At 36.7% G+C, this 23,356-nt stretch overlaps 1 protein-coding gene across 6 annotated transcripts; it reads right to left on the bottom strand.

Annotated features, from left to right (window-relative positions):
* Positions 1 to 491: 491 nt before the first annotated feature.
* On the bottom strand, positions 492 to 22,386 carry LOC18434332 (DCD domain-containing protein NRP). Of its 6 annotated transcripts, none has more exons than XM_088868826.1 (5): positions 22,329 to 22,386; positions 19,393 to 19,542; positions 15,756 to 16,183; positions 9,201 to 9,317; positions 492 to 965 (listed from the first exon to the last, which is right to left on the bottom strand). In XM_088868826.1, the coding sequence occupies exons 3-5, from the start codon at positions 16,173 to 16,175 to the stop codon at positions 954 to 956; spliced, it is 549 nt and encodes a 182-aa protein (XP_088724952.1). In that variant the 5' UTR covers positions 16,176 to 16,183; positions 19,393 to 19,542; positions 22,329 to 22,386; the 3' UTR covers positions 492 to 953. The 6 variants fall into 6 exon arrangements, with proteins under 6 accessions (XP_088724952.1, XP_088724951.1, XP_020523094.1 ...); XM_020667435.2 differs by lacking the exon at positions 492 to 965 and adding an exon at positions 7,358 to 8,241; XM_088868825.1 differs by lacking the exon at positions 19,393 to 19,542.
* Between the last annotated feature and the right edge of the window lie 970 nt (positions 22,387 to 23,356).

Raw genomic sequence — 23,356 nt, 5'->3', positions numbered from 1 at the left:
ACAAGCAAGAGTATGGTAAGGGAAATGCAATAAGGGTCTAAGGTGCACCTTCAAATTTTATTATGGTATGTAATTTTGATGTAAAATGTTCTTAGGATTATCTCAAAATCTATTTTTATGTCTAATTATAAAATTTTAAATTTAAAAAATGGTTAAAAATCAAGTAGATCTATAAACATATTAAAATCTTGAAAATGGACGGTGTAGATAATCTCTTGTAAAATGCACTGTTTCTGAGACTTAAAATATTTTTATTTTTCATAGTCATACATTTCGATGTCAAGATGATCAATCAAAGGGTTTTTCAACATTAAAACTACCTTTTCCGATGGATTTTTGAGGGGCATCCGTAGTTCTACATTATAAGGTAGCATCCATGTCTAAACTTTTTCCATGCAATAATGCTTTATGTTTCCTATGTAACAGTAAATGATATGAACAAATCAATAAATGAAGGAACTGAGGAATTTAAGCATTACGAAATGTAGAAATTTGAAGCAAATGATCCATAATAAGATTATAAAACATTGTGCAGAAATATTTTGTTCTTGGATAAAACAAAAAAAACATTATTTTTGAAAGATGATGGCTGGGTATGACATTTTGTACTGCTCCAAGTAAATTTTTTTCTTTGCTGTAATATGGATGAAAATAGTAACTTCCATGATTTCGACGACTCTGTCAAAGAGATGGTCTCTTTGACATGCACTGGAATTTATTATTGAGAGCATGTGATTTTAAGCATGTTGGCCAATTGAACACCTTCATCATCTCACCCTCAGATGCATCTTGTTGAGCCAGATTTAGACCGGGCCTGTATAATCTGAAATATTGATATATTCTTGAACCATGGGGAATCTATTCTAAGATGTGAGTTGATTTCATCTGTCATATAATTGGATCCTATTAAAGAAATCTGACTGTTTCTTCCTGAGAGATATCATGAGCTCAAGCTACATCTGAACCTGCAGATATAAAGATTTTAGGTTACTCTCTGCAGAGACATGAACATTTTGTATGGCAAAAAAATGGGAAAACAAGGCGCAATGTTACCCTGGGATATCTCCCAACAAATTGGGAAGAGTTTGATTTATTTAAACCCGCATTGTAGATACAAGAAAAAAACGACAACCCTAGTTAATTGGAAAAAGGCTATGATGATGATAACAATAATGCTTTACAATACTGATGACATATAAATATGCACATGCACAAGGCAACATGAAATGAACAATCGAATAGCTGTTTTCAACCATCGACAACGTAGAGAATTTGACAAGACTACCTCAAACAGTATGCAACCTACTATGTCAATACAGCATTGCATATTTTCAAATCACATTTTCGTCATGTATATAACAGTTTTGATATTAGATAAAAAACACTAAAAAGATGGCAATTTATGAAGTAGTTAAAAATTTAAATTAGTTTCTTCAATAGCAACATCATCAGTATCCAAGTCTGATTCCAATTATTTGGGGTTGGCTCTCTGAATCAAGTACCTCCATTTTTCTCCATTAATAGCCATACTTTCAGTAAAATCAAAAGTCATAATATATTTTCTCACTATTTCTTCAATAGCGACCTAGATGTTAAAAAATGTTCCAAATTAAAGTAAATGAAAACATAATGTAGCTCATTTATAATTATCATATTTTAAATTGAATATAATATAGCATATGGGCATATGGTGATCAAATTTTACAGGTTTTGCAACAGATTGCTCTTTATTATGATTATTCATACTTATAAGCAACAGAAAGATTATGAAACAACTATAGCTCAAGCCACAAGCGCATTTTCCAGGCATGGTTGTCTTTTATATCTGAAGAATGTGATTTTAAAACTTTTGATCATTCTCTCTCACGTATGTAGAAAAAAATATGCATAATATTCATTTCCTTGCACCTAATATATGTGGACCTCAATGACTTCTAGAATATCAGGAAGTTCAGTAGGTACCACTTTCTAATATATCAGAAGTTGTTTTAGGCACCTCCAACTGAACTTTTGAACATAGATCTAGACCAGATGCCTGGTCTAGGTCGGCAAAGATCGCCTAGAGAATATTAAGAATGAAAGAAGATGATTAAAATCAAAATGCTATATTTGTTTAATCGATGAATCAAGGCTAAAATGCATTTTGATCAATATATGTGATTGACAATTCAGATAATTGTCAAAATGGAAGAGAGGTCGATTGGCTTTCACTTTCAGTTTGCAAACATGTAATAATGTTAAGATATTTCTCAAAGAAACAAAGAAACTTGGGCATCTTCTGAAACTGTTATTAAAATGGTAAGAGAGTTTTCAAAGAAACTTGGGTATCTACTGAAGCTTGTAAAATGGTAAGAGAGTTTTCAAGGAAACTTGAGCACGTACTCAAATTCTAGTGAGATAAACTCTGCTAAATTTCGAAGTGAACATAAGTGTCTGAAATTCAGTTTTCATGGATTCAAATGGCTAAAGAACCACGAAAATAACAGTAGTCTAATATATTGAGAATATTATCAAAGATAATGTTCAAAAAAAAATATATATATATATATATATATATATTATCAAAGAGGAAATAAATAACTAACAAGGTTGATTCATATTACCTTTCTAAGTGAATCCATTGTAAGTCTCTTTGCAACATGCGTACAATTATATATGGTTTTTATTTGTAATTTAAGTTTTCATGAACAAGTAAACCCAAAATTAGATATTAGGGCTGTTTCACTTATTGATGAACCATTATGTAGCGAAGTAGCCCAATGAAACTCGTTGGTGGGTCCTGCTCTTTAGCATTATGCAATTCCGTTTGAATAAAGGTAAATCTTCACCTAAATTACAGTTCTAGCATCAAAAGACCTTCAAATCAATCGTCTCGGCCCTGAACATTATAGTTACAAAAAAAAAAAATAAGATTTCAAAGTCTAAAAATAATGTATATTATAACACATTATCTAAACTGTATTTTGCCCTAAAAATAAGTATTCACATATCCACAAGATCTATACCTTTTTTTTAGCTTCAAATTTCGAAATGGTGTTAGAAATTGATTTTAGAGCCATCACGGATATTTCTATGTCCAAAGTGCTTTCTAGATGAGGCTTCGAGGCGAGGCTTTAATTTGTTTTCATAAAGCCTAATCCTTATAGAAAATACATCCTGGAATAAAAAAGAAATATATTTTTCTCGTCAAACTTAGATAGGATGCATCCAACAAAAAAAATAAAAAAGAAAGTCAAAATAGAAAATTGTACTCGTAAAATATTCACGTAACTGATGAAAAGCCAAGAAAACCAAAATAGAAAATTGAGTAAATTTCACGATTTGATAAAATTTCAAAAACCTCGTATTTTCAAACTAGTTTTATGTCTTAATCTTAATCATTAGGATAAAGTTTGTATAAGGTGTCAACCTCCAAAAATGTCTTAATCATTAGAGTTAATGATTAAGGTTTGTATAAAGTGTCAACCTTAACCTCACAATCTCGTTATAAAATGAAAGTTGGATTTTTCACCCTTATTATAAAATGGAAAGCTTTAAAAATAGTGTATATTTAGAAAATCTATGAACACTTAAATATCTGGAGAATACACGGTCTAAATAATGTGTTACAAGATGTATTATTATTATTACTTGAAATTCAACTTTTCTTTCATATTCATATATGTGAATTGGTTGAATATGTGAATTGGTTCTAATGACGAACCAACATTTTTCAAGGAGTTATGAGGTGAACTTTATTTGCACCGTATAAGGTTAACATCTAATATAAACTTTTTCCTGATTATTATAAGTTGGATTTGAACTTGATTGATTGGTGTTTCAAACCAACTTAAACAGAGCATAGGGAGTTTAAGCTCAATCTGCGAAGAACCAAGGATTTGCTTGTGTTAAAATCAACTTAGAAACTCAACCAAGTCCGTCTTTCTGTTTATCAGCGGATTAGACCAATCCTCAAACTCCTGGAAACTTCGCACCCAAAACTTATTGAGAACAGCCAAAATTATGAAAAAGGAAAATGTTTTGGGACACAAAGCCTCACTTCAAAACTTACTAAAAATTGAAGCTCTCACATTGGAAAATTTTTAAATTGATTTCAAGTTCTAAAAATAGAGTATATTATAACACATTATTTAGACTGTTTATTTTACCTTAAAAATAAGTATTCACATATCCACGTATCTGTATTATTCCTTAAACGTCAAATTTTATATTCAGTGTTGAAAATCGATTTTAAATTCATCATTTTTCAATACCCAAAATGCTTTTTGGATGAAGATTCGAGGTGAGGCTTTACGTTATTTACATAAAGCCTAAGCGTTATACAAGTTCAATCAAAATTCCCCTAGGCGATTTTGACCTCATTTATTACATGGATAATATCGCCTCCCCTATCTGCTTTGTAACTTGATCAAATACATTTGTGACACGTGTCAAGCCTTTTTTACCAAATCTCAACGCTTGCTTCAATACAGCTGCTGCAAAGGAATAAAGATTTTTTGTAGTAGAATGTCTATTTCTCCCTCGGATAAAATTTCTATCTGGAATTAATTTTAGAACCGGGGGATATAACCTTTTCAACCATATATTATCCTGAATAAAAAAAATCTGTTTGGTACTTTTTCTGCATTTGAAAAAAATAATGTTGTGAAATTGAATAGAGATCATCTAATTTTAAATAGAGAGATTCAAGTGTTAAAAAACTCAAATCTCAATTTTTTTTTTTCTAAGAATAATTATCCTGTAATGCTTGTGGCTTCCAAAATTTCATAGTGAAAAAATATCCCAACTAAGTCTTTTGATCAAGAAGTAGAGGTAAACTAAGCCCCCAAGGGAGCATAGTATACGTGCTCTATAAAAAAGGACCTCCCTACAAAAAGGACTAACTTTTGAATGAAATTTCCAAAGAATTCGCAGCAAAGAGCCAAAATTCTGCCATATGAAGTTTTCTTTTGGTTGCCCAATGAACACTAATTTGTCAAAGGTCATGTATACTATGAGGCCATTTATCTTTGTTAGAAGGAGGATATAATTACTCCTAGCCATTAGATGCCTTGAGACCTGCCACAAAGTTTGAGAAACTTTTTTTGAAGAAAGTCTAGTTAGTGCCTCTAACATACAGTTATAAGTAAGTATTATTGTGACTTTCTGTTTCCAAATATCCCAAGAGCTGATTTGCCCGCGTTACCTTTTTGTACACTAATATTTTACAGTAAATGGGTAAATTATGTCTCTAGATAGTGCGTCTAGGGTGATGGTAAACAGGAAAGTCCACCTTTATTTCTTTCTTCACTTTACTTCATCACTATATACTCCAGCCCTCTTATTTTTCAACCAATCGTTCTACGGGCAGTAAACATTCCATCCCCAAATTTTGAGATCCAAAAAATATCCATAACATGTACTTTCCCCCAAGGAGGAGGAAATCTTTTCACATAAGAATCTATCACATTGCAAACTTTGGCCATAATTAACAGACTTCTCTAAGTTCCAGCTTCGGCTAAGCTGAGTTCTAGTCTAATTTTTTCAGCATGGTTTCACTAACAAGTAGCTCTACTCACCTCCGTCACGGTTAAATACCAGAGCCCGAAATCTCACCATAATTATGATTATTATGGCAATTTCAATGATGGATTACCTATGTTTTCAAGAGGATAATAAGTATTGTAATTTCATGTTCAAAGCTTCATTTCTACCCTAAAGCCAACATTATGTGGCAAACCAGAATAACCTGAGCAAGGCCATACTCTTTGTCATGCTCCATTACAAGAGCTCTCTACACCCTGTTTAAGTTTCCTCCATCTCTTGAAACCAATGCCTTCCCTTTTATCTGCCTCTCTCTATCCCTTACTCTCCTGCTGGAAGCCCCATGCCCTTTTCCCTGGCTTTCTCTTTCTCTCTCGTCTTGCTAAAAACCCATGTGTCGTTGTACCCTCATTCTCTCACCTATCCTGATTTTCTTCAATGCATCCTTTCTCTTCCTCACATATTTTCGAGAAGAAGATATGGAGCCATATCCCTAGTTCCCTCGAGCCAATCAGAGATCCCAGCTCTAATGTACCCAAGCCTCTTGATGAACAAACATCCCAGCTTTCAACTTCTCAGGCTCTTTCTTTGCACTTTGACTCTTCCGGTTACTTAATTGATTCATTAATACCATAATCCAAATCAACAGGACTAGCACTCAGTTGATGACCTTTATAATTCAAGTACTTCTTACCATAATCCAAATCAACAGGAATGGCATTCAGTTGATGACCTTTTATAATTCGAAGTACTTCCAAAACCCGAGAAATCATCGTCTGAAGCCCTAATTTCACGTTGAAGTTTTTGCTTGTTTGCTCCAAGTCGTGGGATTTTTCAATTACCCAATTAGTCACAGGGGAAGAATCATGGAAAGAGGAAAAAAACACCTTGGCCATGAATATTTCTTGAAAGTGCTTCGAGAGATGGTTGATTCTTGGGCAGAACGCTCTCCCGCGCACCCGATCTCCATCCCTCTCTTCTCTCAAGAGGCCTACATAGAATATCCAAATAACCGTAGTAGTCTTGCTGGTCACAGAATTGAGAAGAAATAGTTTAGGACTTCCTCAAGGGTGACTATCGACAGTTGATCCAGGTGCGCCGGTGCCAGTCAATATATATGAGAGAGTAAGAGGAGCCTGTGCAAACACATACATGCACACGTGTGTGTGTGTGTGTGAGAGAGAGCTGGAAATTTGTTTGGCATCATTTTCGCGTAAACATCAAAATTCCATCACAGCCTAAAACCTGAATCTCCAAGGTTTCCACTTCTGAATTTAATCAACGTATCTTACAGAGATTTCAAGGAGAAAAACCAAGTGGTGAGAAAACAAGAGCACTAGCATAGCCTATTTTTCAACTTTCTAAATTTTCTTTTTTTTTTTTTGAAAATACCCTTCACATTTCCATTAGAAGAACCATGACGGTCCCACTCATGCCTAAACATGCATTCTATAAACCATCACAGAGACTGAACGATACTATCAGTTCTACTCACATGCCTAAACAGGCATTTTATAAACCATCACAGAGACTGAATGAAACTATCAGTGCTGTGATGGTCCAAAGAACTTTTAATCATCATAACAGTGGTCAATGACTGTTTATTATTACTGTTATCTATAAAACATGTTAGAGCATCACAGTTATTAAGAATTTTAAAAAAGGTTAGGGACGTTCAAATTTATTAGAAAAAAGGGTATTTCTTCTCGTTACCCCCAGAAATTCTAGTTTTATTTTCCTAATAATTGGATTTTATAAAAAAAAATTAAGATTCTTATACAGCTATACTATCCGACACTAAACACATTCTAATCATAAAGGAACATCGAATATCTGAAGGCTAAACCTTTATCCCGGGCATCAGACATCTTGATATTCAAAGTTATGTTTTATCAAAACAGGAACATCAAACACGGTTCGTACAAGACCAAGTTAACTGTTTTTTCCCCTGGTTTCTAGCTTCAGTCCCGTAGTGAAACCAGGGGAGGGGAGGGAAGAGAAAGAGAGAGAGACAGAGCAACAAGCCCACTGATCAACCCATCAAGTAAAGGTATACAACAAAGCCAAATCATCACAACCAATCTCTCACATCTCCATGTAAGATTCACATGGCAAAGGAAACTCCGCCATACCTAAAAAACCAAGTTCCTCGATTCACCGGCCCCTAGGCAAAGACCCTGCGAATGTATAATGCGATGAAACTGGTGCTGCATTCCCTATCTCAGCAACCCTTGACCTGTACAATGAATCAGCATACACCGAACCCCCATACCCTGGCTTCAAATACGCTCCCACCACCATTTCACGCTCCATAGATGCACCGCTATGCCCAACAGACCCAGGATATCGAGGTCCATTACTGAAGCCCACATAGCGGGTCTCAGGCTCGCTCAGTCTCACATAGCGCGGTTCAGGTTGGGTAAGGCCCACATATTGGGGCTCACTTGACCTCATGTATTCAGAAACCATAGGCCGATAGCTCTCTCGGTGAGAGCGGTACTCGAGCCTTGGCAGCTCACGCGGGGTAAGCTCGGTCACATGTCGGTATCTTGGTCGGTCCCTGTCTAGGGCTAGAGTTTGAGGGGGAGCATAGATCTCACGAGGTGGAAGAGGGGGCACTGGTGCCCTATGGATTTCCTCAATGGGCCTGGGTGGGGGCCCATAAGCCTGGTCCTGAGGCTTGGGAACCCGGCGAAAGAGCCTTGAAAGATGCTTAACCTGTTCATAATAATAGAAAGTCAAAATCAAATTTTGGCAAATTCATGACATAGCATGTCAACAGAACAGGAAAGCTTCCCATGTGAAACCTCTCAGGTAAGTATATTATATTCCTAGCGACTGTGGAAAGACTAAAATCCTTAAGCCATCACCGCCCAACAATAGACGGTGAATAAAATACTCCAACAAATCCCACACCACCATTGGTGCGACCCACATTCAATTCATCCATATCCTTTTGATTTATGTCGCATTGGTTTAGCAGTGGGATTATGATAGCCTGGTCTTGACGCTCCAACTGACACAGACCCAATCCACCACCCCTCCCCCCCGCCCTTTTTTTTTTTATATTACAGAATCATGCACACAGATCGATACATCTTGTTTATGGCATTATATCCATTCTCAATATGATATCGCAGTTCATAACTGCAGTTCTAACAGAATTAATCACCATCTGAGCTACAGTGCATATCCACAGTTCCCCTTGAGAAGAAATACAGTGTATTTAAATAATCTATACCTCAAAAAGTCCAGCACGACTTAGAACTTTAAAATTCATGACGTGGGTAAAATTTGTAGAAAAATCTAGTCAATTAGTCTGGATCTCTAGTTTTGAGATCCAGAGGAATTTTATACTAGTGAACCATCATCATGGGCGGGGTGTATTCCCAAACACAGCAACCAGCATCAACCAAAACCAATAATTGGATAGCATGGATAAATACTTAAATGCAGAACAATGATAACTTCCCTTCTTCTAGATCAGAAACGAGGAGTTGACTAATTAAAAACCATTTTTCAGAATAACATCGAACTAACTGACCAGGAGTGTGATTTCCATATAAAGAACTGATTTGCTAATTTTTTATTTTTTAGACATTTTACCCAGCAGGAATTGCCCTTGGAGTCACATTGTGGCTGTCACCCTAATATCTAAAAATAAAACTTGAACAAACCTGTCGAGGGCTAAGCTCGGGCTTGAACTTATACTTGCTGTTGTAATTGTCGACGATAGCTTCCTTGAATGCACTCTCATGAACTGGCAAGCAGTCCTTCACAATCTTGAACCTTACCTACACGTAAAGCCTCAGTCAAAACACACATACGCAATTTTTATTTTGGGAGTTCTTTTCAATTGGAAAGCTCTAAAAAGGCAAGGGATAAGCTCGAAAGGACATGAATGACAGTAGTGAGAAGTGATATAGTGACTTATGGTCTACCTTAATATGGCCCTTAATAGAGTCGAATGGCGATTCGTGTAGCCGACCTCAAATAGTTGAGATAAAGCTCAAATGATGATGATGATGATAAAAACTTATTGAGAGAGACAATCTCTTTCAAAGGCAAGTCGATGTTCTAACTCCCAGGTCATTTCTGGAAGAACATCAAGAGGGTAGGGTAATTGGAGTGCTTGTTGAAAGAGAAGTCAAGCCCAACCAGAAGCTAGCTGAAATGACTATCCCCCCAGGTCATTCTCTCATACTTCTCAAATTTGGTACCAAATGAGGTCCCCAATGAGTTACCAACCATGAGAGATATTCAAGGTGCCATAGATCTCATTCCTAGAGCTACTCTTTTGAGAGACACCCAAATATCGCATGAATCACACAGAGCATCCATAGTTTGGCTTAAAAGTTGAAGAACTTTTGATCAAGGGGTTTATTTGTGACAACATAGGCACATGTCCAGTACATGACCTCCTCATTCCCAATAAAAACAACACTGTGTGGATGTGCATAGAAATTAAGATTGGAAACTTGAATGAAGTGGATGTTTTATTCTTGACTCTTCGCTCAGCATATGTTGATCCTTTTCTCGAGCTCTCAAACAAATTAATATTCACATCAAATCAGGATCATTTTAACTTTCCAGAGCAACAAAATAAAGAACTAAGGAAGACAATGGATTCAATGTGGGAACCACTCAATCTCACTTCAAAACTTCAGGTAAAGTTTCACCAACTAGGGCAGAATGATGTAAACCACTTCCTAGAGGTATGATTCCTCACCTGGATGTCTGTTCAGGCTTCAGGGTGATCTTAAAGCGTAGATTGAATATCGCTTCAAGATCGACAACCCACATTATGGGTTTTTGTGATTCAAATTGTGGTTGAAATCTAGATGGAGAAGTGACGAATTTTATTTACATGTGTAGAAGTGACGAGGCTTATTTTTGTGTTAGGTATCATTCTTATCATTATCGAGTCCTTACTACTGTGTTTGAATAACATCTCAATAAAATATTTCTAGAATTTTGAATTTTTGCTTCACTCAGGTTTCTAGGAAGTAAGGCTCCAAATGTGTGTGTGCTTCCCAAGTTGGATCAGAAACCCTTGAGTAGATAGTTTCCAAAAGTATTAAGAGTTTATTGTTAATGCTTTTAAAAGTCTAAATAAAAGGCTACCATAACGAGCATTTCAAAAAGCACTAGGCTAGGCAGCCGGGGGGGGGGGGGGGGGGGGGGGTCCAAGCCGCCCACTGACTTGGCGGGTGCCCAAAACGTGGACGGCCCAGTAGTTTTTGAAAAACCCTTCGATCCTATGGAAATCACCAAAAACTAGTTTTTTTGCGGTTTTCTCCCTCTAAAATAAGCTCTAATGGGTTTTAGGTTTCAAATGAACCTAAACCCCTTAATTTTTCCCCTAAAGTATTAAAAAAAATGACCAAAAATGCCCTCAACAAGGGGCATTTCCGCCCTTGGTTGGGCGGACGGCCGCCCACGGTTGGGTTGGGCTGGGCGCAAACCTAGGCAGGTTCTGAGCACCCAGGGATATCCAACCTAATTTGGCCGCCTTCTAGACCGCCTAGGCGGCTGCCCAAGTGTTGGGCGGACCGCTTTTTAAATCACTAATCATAACTTGGAACTCTCTATAAAGACCAACATAGGCCTATGGCCAATTCATATTCAAGTAGAAAAATAAAATTTGAGTTTCTAATTGTAGTGGCAGGCCACTTTTAAAGGTGAGATTACTTAACATTAATGTACAGGGCGCGATTCACTGATTCTTATAACTTTAGCTTACGATTGGTGCCTTCCCAACAAGTTATGATCTTTTTTCCATTTTTTGTGTAGTTCCAAATTTTCCCAATCCATATTCAAGTCGAGAAATAAAATTTGAGTTCTCTATTTTAGTGTGAGGCTACTTTTTAAAGTGAGATTGCTCAACTATTTTTGTAAAGGGAGTGATTCCCACAACTCTAACTCAAGTTTGGGAATCTTCCCAATGAGTTTTTTCTTTTTTTTTACAAGATTACATAGAAATGGAACTTGAGATGTTGTGTTATGAAAACCTAGTAGCTACCCCTTATCCCAAGCAATATTCCCAATGAGTTAAGATCTTTCGTTCCACTTTTATGTGGTTCTTCCCTTTCTAAATTTCCCCAACCAAATTCGTCACCTGTCTACTACCTCACCAAATCATCCCTTTCCCAAGCCCAAATAACAAAGCCCATGTCCTTTGCAAACCCATCATCCATACCCCTAAGCCCCATAAATTAGCCCCCAAATGGCCTCCTCCCTTCAAAGCCATCAATTATCCTGGCTGGACCTCAAAATTTGCAACAAATAGAAGAACCCCTTGACATTCTCTAAACATAACCCTCGTTGTTTCCCAAATCATGTCTAACCTAATCACCTTACTTTCAATCTTAAAACCTGAAATCCCTTACTAATACCATTTGAACTAGGAGACCATGATACCATCAAAACCTTGTTGTCCCATAAATTTTGAAATACTAAACCTCCTAGGACCTGTATTTCTAAGAGGAACAAGTAAGACTCCTAAAGTACTAACTAGGAAACATAACCATAGTTGCTAGAATCCCTGAACATTGGGAGCAATCCCACCCCAGAATCACGCTCCAGCACTCTGGGAAATAGAACTTCAAGACATCTCAATTTTTAAATTTTGAGATCCCAATCCCCACCATTAAGGCCCAATTCCTAGTATTAGGGATCCAATCCCAACCCTAAAAAGAAAGATAACAACCAAACTTATGATTTTTTTTATTTTATATCTAGTCATCTAGCAACACAACTATACTTTGAGATCCGTACTTTAAGGAGTACATATAATCCAAGAATATAAATTTCTTTAAGATTGGGAGCAAGATCCCAAAAAAGATTGGGATAAAGAACCCAAAAAGGGTTGTGTTTCCAACCCTTAAAGTAACATATGCATTGGATGGACATGGCTCCCAACCATAGGGATCTTCAAACATTTCACAATCCCCCGCACCAAGCCCCGCTCCTGATCCGAATAACTATGAATGGAACCTGGCAATGTTCTAGGTGCCTAGGTGGACTTCCTAAACATCTGGCTTCTAGGTGCCTAGGGGCCGTCTCGATGCACCCTCGCTGATGGCAAAAATAAACCCTCAACCAAGGGCATCTTAGACATTTTCCTCCCATAAGATGAGGGTTTTAGGGGGGGGGGAATCCAGCCCTCCAAACCCTATATATGTGTTTTAGAGAATGAAAAATTGTGAAAATCTAATATATTTAGATTTCTACCAAGATTGAAAAAACATTTAAACATTCTTTATTTCTTGCGAAATCGAAAAATATACTTCACAATACTTTTTGGAGCATGGAGTGGTCGAAAAGAGGGCTTTGGGCAGTCAAAGATCTCCGGTTGAGTACACCACATGTGGGCAGTGGACATCATGCTTTGAGTCTTTAATTTTTTAAGGTTACTTAATCAATTTATGAAATATATACTTCGAGTTTTGTTGTCATAAATGATGATGTCTATAATTTTATTTATTGATTTTCAAGAGTTATAGGGCCTTAAAACCAAGGTTTCAAAACGCTAGGCGGACGGCCTGGCGCCTAACGCCCAGGCGGGCACCTAGGCAGGCGCCCTGTTGTACAAGTTATGTAGATATGTAATATATATATATATATATATATATATATATATATATATGTGTGTGTGTGTGTGTGTGTGTGTGTGTGTGTGTCAATTTTAGAATTTATTACATTTGAAAATATTGTAACATATTTTTTTATGTACAAAAATATGACATCGCATGTTGAGAATAAATTTGTTCAAAATTTCAAAATTCAAACCACACAAAATTTGAAAAGTCTAATAGGATATGTATTAGTAATAGTCCCCAACTCTCCATATTTCATAATAAGTGAAAAGGTTAGGAAGGTTCTTCAAACCACAAAAAATACTTTTGATTCTCAAAAAACAGGTATAGCTAAGAGATTGAGGGTTTATGGAATTTTTCTTTTAACTTTGAGGGTTCAAAATAACCCCCATAACCTATTTAAACCTCAAAATTAACTCATTTTCCCTTTTGGGTATTTTTTTTTTTAAAAAAAAAAGCCATGTCCCTAGGCGCTCGCCTGGCCTACCTCGACGCCCACCCAGGTACATCCGCCCGCGTAGGGCCGCCTAGGTTTGGGCGTGCAGTATTTTGGTCTACGCCGCCTAAGCGGGTCCCTAGGGGACGGGCGGACTGTTTTTTAAACATTGCTTAAAATTTCCCTAAGAACTCCCCATGGGGCCTAAACCCCTGCCCCAAGAACTCCCTGGCCCCCAATAATCCATTTGTGGTAGCCAAACCCGTGCTCCTAGGGGACCGTCTAAGCGGGTGCAATGCCTAGGCACCAGGCCCCCAAACTGCCTAGATAAAAGCCTACCTGAGATTAATACACTCATCTGAGATCCAACTAAATTGGTCCTACATCATCCTCTAGGCCTAGGGCATCAGGGATTTGAAGAGGTCACCCATATTTTGGGCTGGCAATGTGGGAACAAAGAAGAGAGTGACACTCCGGTCCAATATGAAGACCAATCAAACATATCTACCATCCCAATCCCCAAAGATCACTCAATTGGTGATCCATTAATATTGATGCAAGAAGGCTACAAGGTGAGGGTTAGAGGGCAGCTTGCTGCCCATTGTTTTGAAGGTTCCTGAGAAAAGGGACAAGAGATAGCCATTGTGAGTTATTGGTGTCTAAACTTTGTCCTGCATTACACGACTTTGTGATCATATTGTTTAAGCACATGATAATCGTGCAACTTCTTCAACGAGGTCATTTCATTCTCCGTTTCAATGTCTGTGCAACTTCTTCAATGAGGTCATTTCATTCTCCTTTTTCAATGTCCCCACTTTGAGACCACTCCAACTAGAAACTCTCCCCATCCCCTTTCCCAGCCAAGTATATTGTGTGGACAATAGAAGAAACAAGAGGATTTTCTAAGTAGCAAAACGCACCCAACTATGCTTCAAAAGAGGACCAAGGTAGGGAATAACTTTTGGATTTTAGTCTTCTTTGCATCCTGAAGTCCGAGACCCGAATTTCATCATCGTGTTGCAATTGCCTTTCGTTCACATAAATCAAACAGGTCAAGCCCACGGTGCCCATCCACTGCAAGTTTGAGGACCAAGGATGTGGTTATCTCATAAGCTTTAGGCATTCCTACATTCTAGAGAATGCAAGCCCAAGATTTCACGCTCAATTGAATCACGATTGCCATTCATTCAAAGAAACCCATCAAATTGTGGCCAAAATATCCCTACACTTCGGTTGAGACCATAAAACTCAACATTATTCTAGTTTGCAAGAACATGTTGGCCTTTCACAAGATGGAAGGGTGCTTCGAAAACCAAGACCATTTAAAGAACATTCTTGAAGCCAAACAAGTTTCATGAGTCCTCCACTGCAAAGGTACTAGTGCCCTTAATAAGATTGAGACTCAATATGGGATCCTCTCCCCCTCGAGACCCATTCCGTTTTTTCCAAGTATATATCCATGTCTATATGCACCTTAACGGGATTGGTGTATCAAAAGTTCAATTGACAAAAACAATAATTGTGGCAAAATGTTTTAAATCACACTACAATGCATCATCATCATTTCAAAACTATTCCTTATCAAGACTCTAACGATCTTGCAATGATTTTCTAGATCTTATACCATATACCAACATGATAATAATGCACCCTAATGCATGGCCTTTATCACAAAATTGATATAAACAATCACAAGTATAACAAAAAGAAGCATTCATATAAATCACCATGTCATCTCCATCACACTAATGTTGTGGGCTACTAGTTTTGCCACCCAAATTGCTTTGCAATAATTTTTCATAAAAGATTTGTGAACAAGGATGGAGATTTCAATTTTGAAGAAGCAAAGCTCCAATATCGCTTCCAGTCGTTTAGCATAGAATGTTGGCTTACTCACCAAATCCATGTCTCAATATAAAATTTAGATTCAAAATATTGTGCAAAAGCCTATCTACATGCTCATAAAAACCAATAAAAAATTTGCATCATTGAACATAACTTAATTTGCCCTTGAAAAACATAGGTGGACAAGTGCAACCTCCTCGATACCCAATGATTGAGGGTCTATCCCTGCATAATAGCATGTACTTACAACACCCCCAAACTCATTATTATCATCCAATACCTACATGGTTCGGATCTACGTGCCCCAAGTCAAAATAAAGTATGGAAGCAAATTACAACAACATAGTGATTACCTGAGCCGGAAAAGCACCACCAAAGGCCCCACGCTCCAAATTCATGCCACCAGGAGAAGTAGCTTTATAAATCCCATAAAGAAGCTTAAAGTCAAAGTCATACAAGAATAACGTTGTGCCAGGCTTAATAGCCTCCACATCTTCTTTCCTATTTGAAGGAAGGCCAAACACACGGTTACGAAAACAATCAGCCTTCGTCTTCGCATTACACATGAAAATGAACCCAGAGATCTTTCCACTAGCCTCTCCTTGCGACTTAATGGCCCCTTCTCCCACATCAACAGCCGCATCATTCTTCTGAGGCTTCTTGGGGGTGGGCATCTTTTTTAGGGCCTTTTTAGAAATCTTCGCAGTGGGGTTTATTGGTGTTCCGCCATGCCCCTTCTTTTGAAGCTTCTTCCTAAACTTCCCTTTTGCCATTATCAAGTCTGTTCAACGAAAATCGACGTTCACAACAACTTGATAAATCACTTAAATGATAGATAGAAATGAAGTCCATGATACTAGGTAACTAGGTTACATCATTTAGAAAAATGATAGACTTCTTAACTTGGTCTCGTAAGGGAATGATGACAAAATTCAAAGAGCCAAATAAAGATGTAGCTGACAAAATCGTGAAAATTGAACTACATTAAGAAATTTTCCACATTCCTTCTATGTGATATTTACTCCGTGCCAACCAATACAATTACCATGATTACACATCCACTCGATTGCATTTCACATGGCATGAGTGTAACGAGAAAAATGCACCAAATAGAATTTCCCCATCCAAGGAACTTTGTAGCACATCCATAAAGAATTCTTCATTTCTATGAGGTGCCTTTATTGAAAAAATGACATGGTCGGTGAGGACATCCATTCCTATGTAGAAAGCACCTTGATAATAAGCAAGGTTTGAAAAATCAGTGATCCAGATAAAAATTGGCCGACCTAGATTGAGAATTGGTCAGACAATTCTGGATGCCGCAAAATATCGAGAACCAACCAGTTCCACATTTTTCATTTAAAAAAAAAATTATCACTGAACCAGCCAGTTTGGGTTGGTTCTAACCTTTTCTTGCTGATTCTTTGGGAGAACCAAACAGAGAACCGGCCAGAGCAGCCGCACTTAATTTTTCAACTTCTTTTAAATTTTTCTAGGCACTCAATTTGGATCCCCGTCCTCTAAACCGGATCAAAAATTCAGAGGGGCGATCCGGGTCACTTAACGATTTTTCTAAGCCTTGATAATAAGTAACCCCAATTAAAAAAATCTGCAAAAACACAACCTAGAGATTCACCTAAGAGAACCATATAAAAGACCATTTTAACTTGGTTGTGATGAAGCAGCAACACTATTGACGTTGTTATGACAACAAGCAATAAAGAAATAGCAATGGAAGTCAAATTATCTTAAAGTCAATTATGTCCTGAGAATAAGGGTAAGAATCAAAGGAGGAAAGAAACCTCTATGAGCAAAGTGAGGAACACACAATAGGAGTTAGAAGTGGTATTCCTACACTACAAACAGAGGACCAAATAGTATTTTGTTGTTAATGGGCCAATAAAAGGCAAGCCAAATTTGAAAATTTTGGAGGGCAAGTACGTACAATTTCCAACTCAATTAATATGAAGAAGAAGCACTACATTATGGTGACATCAAGAGAGGTATGGGGGTGAAATTCAACTCATTTTAAGAAAAATCATGTCGATGAAGTAAGCTAGAGTCAAAAGAAGTAAAACGAAAAAACTAGGAGCTAGATGAGGAACCTACAAGGAGTTAGCACTATTGGATCTAAACTTTTGCAAACAAAGGAACAATTAGAATCTCATTACCGTTAGAACCCAATAAAATGAGAGTCAAATTGAGAGAATTGAAGGACACATGAAACAATAACCAAATTTGCCTTCAATAAACATTAATGCTATAACACAAAATGGCGCAATGTGCCCAAGGACCCAAGATACATGCAAGTATGCAATCTAGAGTCCACCCTCCTCATGTCCTTACCAAATCTAAGACATTCTCCCAAAAAAGCCAAAAAAAAAGGGGCAATGGGACATAATGTTTTCACCATGAAGGTCCCAAACAACATAGGCACAGTTAGGTGTGATTTTGGTTCACACCCTTTATAATACATGATTGCTTGGATTGTTGCTCCCAAGATGAATAAGAAGTTGCAAGTGTTTAGCATCAAGATATATTAACACGTATACATGTTAACATGTATTCATGACAAAATGCATACACCTTGCCTCTCATATTTGATAAATAGTCCAAAAAAGAAGAAGAAAAGAAAAAGCTCTTTCAAGAAGATTGCATAACATTCACATGATAGTTCCATATAATCAATTTCATTGTAATAAAGGTTTAAAAAGATTGATGGGTGGAAAACATTCCTATCTAAATCTAGAATATACCAAGCGGGTCACTTTTAAGGCCTAACATTTATTTCAAAGTGACAACAAACCGGAAAAAAAAAAAAAATTCAAAGTGAATCTTCAATTAGTAATAAGAAACCCCCTAATGACTTACTCCAAGGTAGCAAGCCCAAAAACACATTTTTAACATGCAACCCAATATGATGCCACGATTAACACAAATTAATTGGTAAGGGCCGCCACTAAAGGAATTTAATTTATAAAATTTATTGATTTAGACATCAGGTCTAATAATGGTGAGGACCTTAAACTTTCCTTTAACCCGTCCCAAGCCCGGGTAAAGGAGGTGGTTGCGTCAGGTAGGCAGCCAATATAAAACTTTGCCACATCTTATCATGAAGCCAACCCCAAATCATTGGGATAAGGCTTGAAGGATGATGAATGATTTAGATGTCATACAAACCACATAAAAGCTAATATTAATAGTGTTAACATTAACACTAATATTAACAGCATTATTATTTCACCATACTGCACATATATGGAAGGTTTATGAAACATTAGGTGAAAGGCATGCTAAGGTCAAGAGTTTACAAATAAGTCGCATCAAGAGGAAAAGAGCAAACACCCTAGTCCCTGCATTTTGCCAGTTAGACTATACAAACAATTGTTTTCCCTATTGACCATCATAAACATAAAGGGTCCATCTTATACAAGTACCTTATGTTGGCAAGTTACCCAATAGATGTTTCATCAGCCTTAGGCTAGTACTCATAACATGACCCTTTAGAGTGGGATGGTAATTAGTTGGTGATTACTCTAGTATTCTTGATTATTGTGCCTAACTTTTCTTTGGATTAGTACAAGTATGGGAAGGGCCATGTGGGAATTCAATCTTGTCATGTGCCATGCCTCTTAGCCATATCAAGAATCCACAAAGCAACAAAACACAATATTTAAATCGCTACACATTACATTTCCTCCAAAATAGGAGTGAATGTCACCGTAAAAACCACAAATTGGGAAACAAGTCCTCAATTCTCCTAGATGGTAGTCTAACAATTCCCAAACAGGAGACACAAAATCAGGACTAATGGAATACAAGCCAATATGGAGGGAAAAAAACATATGCAATAAAAAACTTAAGTGCAGCTATGAATCATAAGAAGCGACTTACGTCATAGAATCAGATTCCAAACAAGAGAAAAATCTAGTACTATAGAAATTCAAACTAAGTTATGTGGGCATTTTTGTAAGATTGTATTTCACGTACTAGGGAGGTACTTGATGGAAAACAAGGAGGCAAATGCAGAAGCCAACAATCTTGATATGATTCTACATGGTGAATACGCCAAGTGCTGTTAAAAGTTGTTGGATGGCAAACAAGGACGCAAATGAAGATGCCAACAATCTCGATAAGATTCTACATGGTCAAAACACCAAGTGTCATTGAAAGTTGCAAGCCTCTCCGTCAACAAGTTCCAAAAAAATTCTGCTCATCAAAGGATGACTTTGATTCCAATAGAAAAATTATCTTCATTATGCCTTTCTAATGCATAAATATAATATATACATATGCGTGCGTGTGTGTATGCTTGCATGTGAGTCTCCATTTGCCCATATCTCTTCTTTTATGAGATATCATACTGAATGTTGTTTGCAAATGACATAGCTTTGATGGATGAGATTAGAGACAGCGTCAATGCAAACATAGAACTTTGGACGGATGATTTAGAATCTAAAGGTTCTAAAATTAGTCAGACTAAGTCAGAATATATGAAATCCAAGTTCAATAATAATAGGAGTAGAAACAAGGAATTAGTTAAGATTGATGCCAAGAAGTACCTAAAAGAAATTATTTTCAACCCTTGGCTAGATAATCATGAGAATGGAGAGATTGAGGAATGTCACGATAAAGTTAAAGCTAGGTGAACAAAATGATGTGCTTTTGGAGGCTTATGTAAGCGTCACATACCAATGAAACTACATGGGAAGTTCTATAGGATGGTTGTAAGACCAATCAAGCTTTATCAAACATAATGTTGAGCAGTCAAGAAACAACATCCTCATAGAATAAACGTAGCTAAGATGAGGATGTTAGATGGATGAGTAACAAGACAAGAAAAGATAGTATTCAAAATGAATACACAAAGGGAACTTAGAGATGGCTCCAATAAGCGATAAGATGAGGGAAAGTAAACTTCAGTGATCTGGCCTTGTGCAGCTTCGACCTAGAACAACACGAATTAGGAATGGGGATTTTGTCCGAGTGGAAACCTCTAAAAGAGTAAGGGAAAAGCCCAAAAGGACATGGATAGAAGTAGTGAGAAGAGATGTGACCTATAGCCTGACCGAGGGTATGGCCCTTGATAGTGGTGGCCAAGGCCATAGACAATTACTTGAACTTCATGAGACGATTCCAAAGTTTTTGTTGGGAATTTTTCAATAATATGATTCCATTGAGAGTGATGAAGTTTATATTTAAAGGGCAACTGAATCTAGAGTTGTGAACTTGTAGCATAATCGCTAAAGAAGTTTCCAAGAAAGAGAAATACAAAAAATGAAGTTTTACATGCCATGAAAGAGGAGGATAAAAGGATACAAGGTTCTTCTTAAAGTAGCCTACAACTTCAGTAAGGAATTTGGTTTCAGTTTCCAAAAGTTGAGCATCCCCTCCATCTGTACTGGTTGGAGTTGTTGAATTAGAGTTTTTTTCCTGTGATGAAAAGAGAGAGAATAATAGTCTCTGCAACTCTTATGAAACTCCATTAAAAGCAAAGGTATGCCAAAACTCTGAGGGAAGAGAAGCTGAGATTTAAGGGGTTTATTAGAGATAAAAAAGGAGAGAGAGGCCCAATATCTATATAAAAACAAGGGAGAAAGAGAGAGAGGAAGGACATAACAATCCTAACTTTGTTGCCCCCATTTGACTGTAATTATCTTTCTTCTTTTATTTTTCCGTTTGTTTGTTGGGGGCGGGGGTTGGGGGGGAGGGTTGACCCCCTAAGTATGGAGGAGCATACCTGGTCATTTCACCTTTTTCCATGTCTTCCTCACTCAAGTGATATCTCTCTGATTATGGGTACAACCAGATATATATATCTGCTACGTTTTTAATACAAAATTAACTTTACGCAAAAGATATTTCTATCATTTTTCCAGGTAAAGTAACCTCACATTTTTAACATTACATTTGAAAGAGCTTAACATAAATCCAATGCTGTGAGTCATCATAGGCTGCATAACAATTCCTTTTGAACTCCTAATCACCGAGGGAAATAATCATAGATCAGCCTTGAACTATTCAGATCCACCATCTTCAATCACTATATTGTAGAAACCTCGAGAAAATGCGTCTTTCCACATTTTAATATTATAATCCCATAAGCACATGATTACCTTGATGCCAAACCCCTCAGTCACCATGAGAACAAACAGAAATAGTCCTTTAAGCCATCTAAGAAACTCATTAAATCAAATGAAATCAAAAGTTTTGATTGCAGTTAGCATCAGAGAGGTCCAAAATTGTAATTCATTTGAACTATCAATTCATCATGTATGAAAATACCATTTCCCTTGGATTCTTAGCAACCAAATACCGCACTTATCTAATCAAGGCAATTCAGCCACTGACTTTATTGAGTTAAATCCACCGCAAGTGGTGTAAGCATCTCCACAGCCACATTGTTCTCAACTCTCAATCATCAAGAACAATAAAACAAAAATGAGTGATTTTTACTATCGCATTTCAACTCAAATCTCAGTTAAATATCAAAAGCATTTAAAACATAACGTACAAGAGATATACCCAACAGAGAAACAACCAAAAAATAGAAAGAACATCTAAATTAAGTAAACACAAAAAATAATAAACCAACAAGAAACAGGTCTATGCAATATTAAAAATAAATTAACAGGAAAATGCAGAGAAATTCAACACCAAATACATGACCAATGACAAAAAAAAATAAGTGATGAACAGAAAACGATGATGGCATGGCAAATGGAACAAGAAATTAACAAAAAAGTAAACATAATGAACATTAGATTGGAAATAAGAGCCCTTGCCGGTTGGTAAATTCATGACCAATGGCAAAAAGAAGCAATGCTGAACAAAAAACCATGATGGGATGGCAAATGGAACCAGAAATTAACACAAAAAAGTAAACATAATAAACATTAGATTGGAAATGGATATTGAACACTTACCTGTAAGGGAAACTCTGAAAACCTAATATGACTCGAATGAAGACCCCAGCCTGCAGGTACGATCTCAGGAAACGAAATAAGAGACCTTTATATAGGCCCCCAGATGGGAACGGACGGCCAAGATTCAGGAATGGCCAAGCAAAGGCCAACATAACGCCACGTAAGTGCACACTATTTGCGGGTAAGCGGCTCAGAACGATAAAGTTGTGGACCAGGAAACCTGGCTGTGGGCTATATTTTTACCGAGGATCTCCTATTATTATATATACGCTTGGGGCACCTAACATTCAATTTCTATCATAAATATATATATATATATATATATATATACACGTTATATATATATATACACGTTTGCGGCAAGTACTTGTGAAATTTGATAGCTTGGGTGTGTTGTAAAATTTAAAAAAAAAAAAATTATATTTTGAGCTTGATTAATGAAATAAATATAACTATCCAATTTCACATTTAATGGTCAAATTACGGTGACTACTTTGTATTAAAAGTAAATAATTTCATTTATACATTTAAGCCAAAAGATTTTTTTGTTTTTACACATTATTTATTACCCCCTCAGGTAAAATCTAACGTATAATTTTGATTCATGAACTAACTCAATAAAATAAAATAAAATTACTCCCTCAGGTAAAATTAGAACCTCTAATTTTTTGAAGTGTAACCTCTTTTGATTCATGAACTAACTCAATAAAATAAAATGAAAGTTCTTAGTGGTACCATTTGTGCACTTAAAAAGATAATAATATTTTAAGATTGAACAAAGACCATCTTATTTTTAAATGTGAGATTTAAGTGTTAGAAACTATGAATTTAAAGGCTTTCTTTTAAAAATAATTGTCTACAGATTCTTAGATAATTCATAAATTGTTAGATTCAAAAAAAAAAAAAAACCTCCCAAGAAGGTCCTCTAGTTGGAGGAGTATGCATACAATATACTCCACAAGAACATAACATGCGCCTTTGTCACTTAAATAGATGTGCACGGAAATTTTTTCCTTCGCCAAATATTC

This window comes from Amborella trichopoda, chromosome 6, assembly GCF_054954075.1.
Source record: "Amborella trichopoda isolate Santa Cruz 75 chromosome 6, AtrichopodaSantaCruz75HAP2 v2.0, whole genome shotgun sequence".
Lineage (NCBI taxonomy): Eukaryota > Viridiplantae > Streptophyta > Magnoliopsida > Amborellales > Amborellaceae > Amborella > Amborella trichopoda.
Note: the sequence above shows the minus strand (reverse complement) of the source record. Positions and strands in the feature narration are given on the sequence as shown.

Excerpts from the sequence above, each read along its gene's own strand:
- LOC18434332 (XM_020667435.2), bottom strand. The coding sequence starts at position 16,175 with ATGGCAAAAGGGAAGTTTAGGAAGAAGCTTCAAAAGAAGGGGCATGGC. Across the intron at positions 9,318-15,755 it reads GTGGTGCTTTTCCGGCTCAG|GTAAGGTTCAAGATTGTGAA; the intron begins GTAATCACTATG and ends CTTTACGTGTAG. Across the intron at positions 8,242-9,200 it reads CCGAGCTTAGCCCTCGACAG|GTTAAGCATCTTTCAAGGCT; the intron begins GTTTGTTCAAGT and ends TATTATGAACAG.